Source organism: Sinocyclocheilus rhinocerous, unplaced genomic scaffold (genome assembly GCF_001515625.1).
Source record: "Sinocyclocheilus rhinocerous isolate Xijiao unplaced genomic scaffold, SAMN03320098_v1.1 scaffold6943, whole genome shotgun sequence".
In the NCBI taxonomy this organism is placed as follows: Eukaryota; Metazoa; Chordata; class Actinopteri; order Cypriniformes; family Cyprinidae; genus Sinocyclocheilus; species Sinocyclocheilus rhinocerous.
In genome coordinates, this window is record NW_015629596.1 from 41,353 (window position 1) to 49,694 (window position 8,342).

Here is an 8,342-nt window from a genome sequence, read left to right on the forward strand (position 1 = left end):
AAGGCCAAACAAAGTAGTTTCGCTTTCACAACGAATCACATAGCGCCTTCACGACATGGCGGCGGCAGCAACTATACTACAGCGAGAATAAAAGTTACTCCTTCTTTCTTTGTGTGAACATTTGGGCGGTGTTATGCAAATCTTCCCACATCGTGACGTAGATATGTGGGGGCGTGTTAGAATGAGCCATTTTAGGTAAGTGTGGCTGACTCTTAACTTTTAAAAAGAATATCTCTTTGGATTTGAGACTTTAGTCTTTGCAACTTTACAGATCTTCTTTATGCACCAAGAGCTTGTAACACTTCAAAGAGAAAGGAAAACTTGAAATCGCATCATATGACCCCTTTAATTGTCAATAAGAGATGTAATCGATTAAAGCTATCGATGGTCGATTAAGCAATTTTGGGGTGCTTGTGGCTCATGAGAAAAACACATGCAAGTGACTGTGAGTGACGTGGTGGGGCTGGAACTTTTGCGAAAATAATTCACTGATGTACAAATTGTGCTTTTAATGTGATCCAAACTTTAAAAGTACATAAAAATAGAAAAAATAAAAAGTAATTCAACATGGAAAGCAATAAAAATGTTTAATTATAACTTCCCCAAATAATTGTTTCATATCGGGCTCTGCGCTTTGACAGGGCCGTGGGACACAGGCAGGACAGAGCCCGTCTCTTTTCTCTTATCTTCATGTTTTCTCCCAATATTCCAAATATCAAGCAAATTACACAGTTTGTAAATGGTCAGAAAAGCTAATTATATATATATATATATTATATATAATTCATTACAACTTGTTAATTTGTTCCTACGAATTATAAATTTTTGTGCATGTGTCATTAATGAATCCAAAAGCATGGTCGTGATGTAACATTTGCATGCTAACCAATTATTTATCTTATAAACAAAGCTTTGTACCTCACTTGTGTCATAATATTCACATAAACATGTTTCGTGTGAGCATCAGTGGAAGAGGTTCACTGACCGCACAGCACAGCCCCACATGCCGCAGTTACGTTTGGGATCATTTTATTTTAAATGGTGATAATTTTAATTGCAAACATTGCGATTGTGTTTTAAAATATAACGAGCACCATGAAACCATTTAAAAAGGCGTATTCAGTGGTCTCTGTGACAGAATATGAAACTGCCAACAAAGTAAAATGATCCCAAACGTAACTACGGTGCGCTCTCTTCCTTTATCAAATGATCATAATCACATCTTTTCATTTTACAATCCTACTACTAGCCTTTTATTTAGACTAAAAACCCCTTTCATTCGGGTGAGGAAGTTGGTGTTTTGAGTAGCATTTGCACATCCTGTAATGCCGGTGACTATATGCCACTGCAACAGACGCATTTTTGCAGTATTAAGGTTTAACGAATAATCAATTAATTGATCATTAATTTAAACGACGATTGATCATGGAAATGATTGAAAACTGACATCCCTAGTCTTTCGAAAATATTACAGCTATAAGAAAAGGACCAAACTCTGGGAATTTGCTGTTTGCAGGTGTGTTTTGGATGAAGTGATATGGCATCAGACCAGTATAACTGATCACTGCATGCAAATACAACTTGTATTAAGTTTATCTCATTCAAAGTAACAGCTTATTCAGTACTGAACAGTAATGCTGATGCCACCTGCAGCTCCCTAATCTCAGTTAAGTGGTGCAAATTCAGTGTTAATTATCAGCCTCCATTGAGAAGATTCTACTAAACCACAGAATAATAAAATTGGCTAAATGAAAAATAGCATACTACCATATAATATTTAAAATATTTAATATTTCTGCATAACAGTATACATCTAACAAAATTTATGCATATTGTACTGTATCCCACAATGCAATGCACCTGACTTGACTATCCATATCAATTGTGATGAATGAACTTGAAATCACATCAACTGCAATTTTTTATATCTTTTTTGATTAATTAATAAATTACAAAGCCAAAAGTTGCCAAACCATTGTACTAACAACCATCCAAATATTAAGCAAATATGTAAAATGTAACTGAAAGTATCCTGCTATTAATAACTATGCCATAATACTGTCATCAACATAAAAAAAAATGCTTGTTCATGGATTTTACCATGTCATGGCCCATATGTACTGTGTTTGCCTAAAACAGTGTGTGCAGTGAAGCTGAGGTCCACCCACATAACTCTAATGGAAAAAGTGCACTTTAAAATAGTTTTTCAATTATTTAAACCTATAAACTTACAGTGACTTTGGGACAGTATAAATGGAGGTGTGTAAATGAAAGACGGTCTTACCCGGTTCACCGAGGACAGGGGCTGGAAGTAGTAGTACTGGCAGAAGTCCAATACCAGAGTGTAAAGACTCAGAACCTGAGTGTAAAAACACAGCTGCAAAAAGAGCCAGTGGTTATCCTCCCCAACACAGTTATTAATCCTGCACAGACAGAGACAGAAATGTTTCAGCTATTTTTAATAAATTATAATAAGAATTCCAAATTAAATACACTACTTTATTACCTAAACGGATATAAACAAGGTCTATTTCACAACCTAGTGAGCACCTTGCTACAAGACAACCAAGTGAGCACCTTGCTATTTTAAAGTGCACTTGCTACATGTTCTAAGGATGTAAAAGTTCATAAACAACATAAAACTATTTTAGAGCACTTTAAATAGGTAGGAACTCCACAAGGCACACAAGCAGCACTCCGCACAGGAAACTTGACCTGATTTGACTAAATTCACAACTATGGAACTTTTCTAAACATTCACGTCTCACTATGTACATGGAAATTTGGATGGTCCTTGAGATGATCGCGAGCAGCAATACAAAGTCAATCTAATATTTAATGTTTTTTTTTTATAGAATTATGTAGCAAATAAGAATTGTTCAAATTACCAAAAATATTATGAGACAAAGATCTTATTAATGTTTTTTTGTGTTGTTCAAGGTAATTAATTCAAAAGTTTTTCTTAATAAATAAAAAATATGTAAAAGTATGGTATTCTTTGTGAAAAGCACCCCTACTGTTGGGACTAAAGGCACAATAATTAATCTGATGATCAGGGCAAAAGGCTCTGATCATCAGATTAGTTTTATGTCCCTTCAAAATATCTTCTTTTGTATTCAGCAGAAGAAAGATATTCATACATGTTTGGAACAACTTGAGGGTGAGTAAAAGATGACAAAATTGTCATTTTTGAGTGAACTATCCCTTTAAGACAGATCACGCCACAGGAAGAAGCACCAGAATAAGGAACATAAGAGAAGAAAAAAAAAAGAATAGGGCAGAGAGGGCCAAAAGAGAGAGCAAGATGAACTGTTAGTAAAACGAATACAGAAAACGATATGGCCACGTTTTTTCCTCCTCTTCCCTCGGCCATTACAGGCGATGACAGGGAGTCACGATTTGCTGAGTACAGACAGACAGCAGCCTTCATCAGCTGTACTGTAGGGCTGGACTTAACACAGGCTTCTCTGGTCACTTGATATCGCCTCTCCCTCTGTTTTGCCTCTCTACAGAGACTTCATTAAACTTGCTCTATACAAAATCCACCAGGAATGTAAAGCTGTCTGGGGTACAGGGTCTTTTAAGGTTATACTGTGAACTTGGGTCATCAGGACAGATTTCAGTTTGGATCCTAAACGGTCATAAAAATCTCAACATGTCTCATATACAGATAACAAGCCTTAGAGAACCGGTATAGAATTAACTTTTTTTTTTTGGTCACTGTTAATAATTAAATTATTTGTTTTCTCACAAGCACAAAAATACATGGATAATATATACAGAACTTTTTTAAAGACTGCTGTGCTCACACAAATGCTTGTAGTAGTGTATTATTTCTATTTATTGTTAAAGTTTTACCAGGGACAGTGGTGGTCCATGCGACGGACACAGTGGCCACAGCGGCTGCAGTGGTGTGACCTCTTTGGCCTCATCATGTTGCATTTATTGCACAATTCCCAGTTGTCTCTCTCTGAAATGACAAGGCAAATAAAATGTAAAAAAAAACAAAAAAAAACATTTTCAGTGTTGCTACAAAAACTGTAACTGGAATAAAAAGGTCTTCACTGCCATCTAGTGGTATTCAAAGAAAAAAATTATTTTGATGTTTTGAAGCTATTCTACCCTCATATAATTTCAGGACAAATGACTGTATAAAATTGCTCATCCATGTGACAATGACACTAAATATAATTAAATTTAAAAATAATTAAATATTACTAATTTTAAACAGGTTTCCTAAACACTGTTCTTCTACTATTTGTTGATTAGATGCTAAATTATACAGAGCATTTGCACTTTTCAGGAAAATCAACATATGAAAAGGTTACTTACAGCTGTATGCTACATAGTGTTCACAAATTATCATCAACAGACAATGTTACTTTCAGCAGTAATATTATGGCCATTTTAAATATTACTGTATAGAAATACATGTAAGCCTATATTATGTAACATACCTGTACATTTATGTTGCATTAATCAGAAATGTTTTGTCATTAACTGGAACATTAATAAATAAAATATGTGTTCTCATTTTCAATCTCTCATTTTGACAGATAAATGAATTTCCCTGCTTTAGAAAGGGATATTAGATCGGTTTTGATAGGGATTAAGGTCTGTTAAATCCACAAGTGTACCAAACTACACTGTCCATTGGATCACTTGTACATTACTATAACATTCTAAAAATGGTCTAACATAAATAAAGGTATTACAGTTTTTTACAATTGCTAACATCCTTTTGTCCAATCTGTAGTCACATTTTCAAAACTCTAAACACAATTAGCACAAACCGTCTGTTGTGACCATACCATTAACACAATTTGTGCCGTTTTCACACAGTATGCAGTCAATCACCATGTTTCTAAAATGCTTACATTTTCTTTTCATACAAGCTTACCCAAAACCAAAATCATGGATTTTTGTAGTCTTATTTACAAATGTTTAAACACAGCATGTCAGAAATGAAGACCTAATGTTCCAAATCTTAAATATAGTATAAAGCTTCTACTTCTGCAACAACAGCAGCTCAAAAGTATTGAAAAAAATCTCTATATATAAAATATTTTAACAATTAATAAGCATTTTTAAGTAACAGATCGCTGAAATATTTAGAATTAGCTGATTCCAGTCTCAGTTGTTGGAATAGTCAGGTGTTGATGCTCTTTCCATTACATCAACATAGAGTAAAAAAAGACCTCTTTGAATTGGTTTTGTGAATGCAGAACAACACAAAGAATCAGAGAGAGAAAAAAATAATGCCTGGGAGAAGGAGAGGAATAGTTGTAGGAGGGAGAGGAGTAGTTAGATCAGAAAAACGGAGAAGAAGAGGTAGGGGAGAGGAGTAAGAATGTGTGCTGTGAAGGAAACTCAACATAACTGTTGATGTGTTTGTTTGTTTTTTCCTCTTACGAATGTGGAACCTATGAAAGCTTATTTCTGCCATGGAATATAAAGGGTAAAGGGTAATTTTTTTTTAAAGTTTTTTTTTTTAAATCGCACAATTCAGACTTTTTTTCTTGCAATTGTGAATTTATCTCACAATTCTGATAAAGTCTGAAATGCAAGATGTAAACTCGCAATTCCAAGAATAGAAATCCAAATTGTGAGATAAAAAGGTCACAATTACCGTTTTTACTTTTTTATTCTGTGACTGAAACAAGCTTGCATAGTAACCAAAGGTTACTTGGTAACATGCATCTTGGAATTTTTGTTGATCACTGGCATCAGCTACAATTGGGGCACCATCCACATCCAGCCCCCACCCACTGGAAAGCAATTTCAATCAAGGTTCCAATTGAATTTCTGCATAGGGGACCCTATTTTTTTTTCTATTGTACATTCTATAAAGTAGTAACTCATTCAGGTTTAAGAGATTCAATGTTCGTTTGTGTCCGTTTATAGATTCAAGGGTTTCAATATCTTGAAGGCCGGAATCCTGCATTTCACACAATATGCAGTCAATTACCATGTTTCTAAAATGCTTACATTTTCTTTTCATACAAGCTTACCCAAAACCAAAATCATGGATTTTTGTAGTCTTATTTACAAATGTTTAAACACAGCATGTCAGAAATGAAGACCTAATGTTCCAAATCTTAAATATAGTATAAAGCTTCTACTTCTGCAACAACAGCAGCTCAAAAGTATTGAAAAAAATCTCTATATATAAAATATTTTAACAATTAATAAGCATTTTTAAGTAACAGATCGCTGAAATATTTAGAATTAGCTGATTCCAGTCTCAGTTGTTGGAATAGTCAGGTGTTGATTCTCCTTCCATTACATCAACATAAGAGTAAAAAAAGACCTCTTTGAATTGGTTTTGTGAATGCAGAACAACACAAAGAATCAGAGAGAGAAAAAAATAATGCCTGGGAGAAGGAGAGGAATAGTTGTAGGAGGGAGAGGAGTAGTTAGATCAGAAAAACGGAGAAGAAGAGGTAGGGGAGAGGAGTAAGAATGTGTGCTGTGAAGGAAACTCAACATAACTGTTGATGTGTTTGTTTGTTTTTTCCTCTTACGAATGTGGAACCTATGAAAGCTTATTTCTGCCATGGAATATAAAGGGTAAAGGGTAATTTTTTTTAAAAGTTTTTTTTTTTTAATCGCACAATTCAGACTTTTTTTCTTGCAATTGTGAATTTATCTCACAATTCTGATAAAGTCTGAAATGCAAGATGTAAACTCGCAATTCCAAGAATAGAAATCCAAATTGTGAGATAAAAAGGTCACAATTACCGTTTTTACTTTTTTATTCTGTGACTGAAACAAGCTTGCATAGTAACCAAAGGTTACTTGGTAACATGCATCTTGGAATTTTTGTTGATCACTGGCATCAGCTACAATTGGGGCACCATCCACATCCAGCCCCCACCCACTGGAAAGCAATTTCAATCAAGGTTCCAATTGAATTTCTGCATAGGGGACCCTATTTTTTTTTCTATTGTACATTCTATAAAGTAGTAACTCATTCAGGTTTAGACAGTATGTTGCCAAGAATGAACACATTCAACACTTAAAAATGTAAAATGGTTTTCAGTTGAAGGTAACAAAAAACAATTGATTTTTATATTGTCTATATGCAGGTGAACTGAAACATGACAAGTAATGCAGTTTTTGTAAAACCATCAACTTGTTAGTATTTTGACAGTCACTATGCTATGATTGACTATATGTTCCTGTTGGATAGAAAAGTAGTGCTAATGTTTTGACTCGATTTTGAATCGGGTTTGCTGTGTTTTGATAGAGTTTGTATATGTGGAAAAGGGTAATCAGCATTTTGAAATGTATAGTTTGTATTTATTTAACAAAATGTGGTTTTGGCCAGAAAATTAACTATTTGGCTAATTGTGTGATGTAGGTTTGTTGCTGTGTTAAAGGGTTAGTTCACCTCAAAATGAAAATTAGGCTGAGTTTTACTCACCCCCCATGCATCCTAGGTGTATATGACTTTCTTCTTTCAGACGAATCCAGTCGGAGTTATATAAAAAATTGTCTTTGATCTTTCAAGCTCTATCGTTGTACTCAGCGGGTGTTGCATTCCTTCTGTTCAAAAGACGTGAAATAAAAAGCACCCTTCCACAAAAAAAAGTGTCTCACACGGCTCCCGGGGGTGAACAAAGGCCTCCTGTAGCGAATCAATGCGTTTTTGTAAGAACAATATCCATATTCAAAACGTAATAATCACTTGAATCTAGCTTGCCGCACACCCACATAACACATGCTTGACTGTGCCCATTCACATCTCAGCTCTCTGGGATGCAGTGAAGTGGGTCAGTTTGCTGGAGTGCAGATATGTCACTCTCAGCGTGCAGTTTCGCCATGGCTCTTTGGATAGAGTGGATTAAATTAATTGAATATAAGCAGATCAAGCCAGTAAGCTTGATTGAATAACGATTAGTAGCATAAAAACACTTTCGCTGCTCTGGTGGTGGAATGGAAATGTGAATGAGTTGCTTTCAGATGCAAGCGGAGCAGATGGCTGATGTGTGCGTTTATGCTGTTTGCTTGGTCTTGTCGGTGACAAAATGAAAGTTGATATGCTCAGAGGATTTCGATATAAGCCAAGAGGAGACCGGTTTTCCTTAAAATAAATAATAATAAAGTAAGGAAACTTTGCTTCCTTTGCTCCTGTTAACAAACGCTGGTTTTCACGAGACTCACCGGCACATGCGCAACGCCGACATCTTACGTCATCCTCCCGGAGCTGCTTCCGTGTACAACAGTGAGCGCAAGCTAGATTAAAGTGATTGTTATGTTTTAAATATGGTTATTTTTCTTACAAAAACACATCAATTTGCTACAGGAGGCCTTTGTTCACCCCCCCGGAGCCGTGTGAG

The 8,342-nt window shown here is 35.2% G+C and overlaps 1 protein-coding gene across 2 annotated transcripts in view; it reads right to left on the reverse strand.

The window, feature by feature from the left end:
- Positions 1 to 8,342, reverse strand: part of LOC107739372 (probable palmitoyltransferase ZDHHC21) — a 38,331-nt gene that overhangs the window by 25,300 nt on the left and 4,689 nt on the right. For both annotated transcript variants that reach the window (XM_016551469.1, XM_016551470.1), the window contains exons 5-6: positions 3,859 to 3,970; positions 2,285 to 2,423 (exon numbers count right to left, since the gene is read on the reverse strand). In XM_016551469.1, coding sequence (XP_016406955.1) covers positions 2,285 to 2,423; positions 3,859 to 3,970 — 251 coding nt within the window. The remainder of the gene's footprint in view (positions 1 to 2,284; positions 2,424 to 3,858; positions 3,971 to 8,342) is intronic.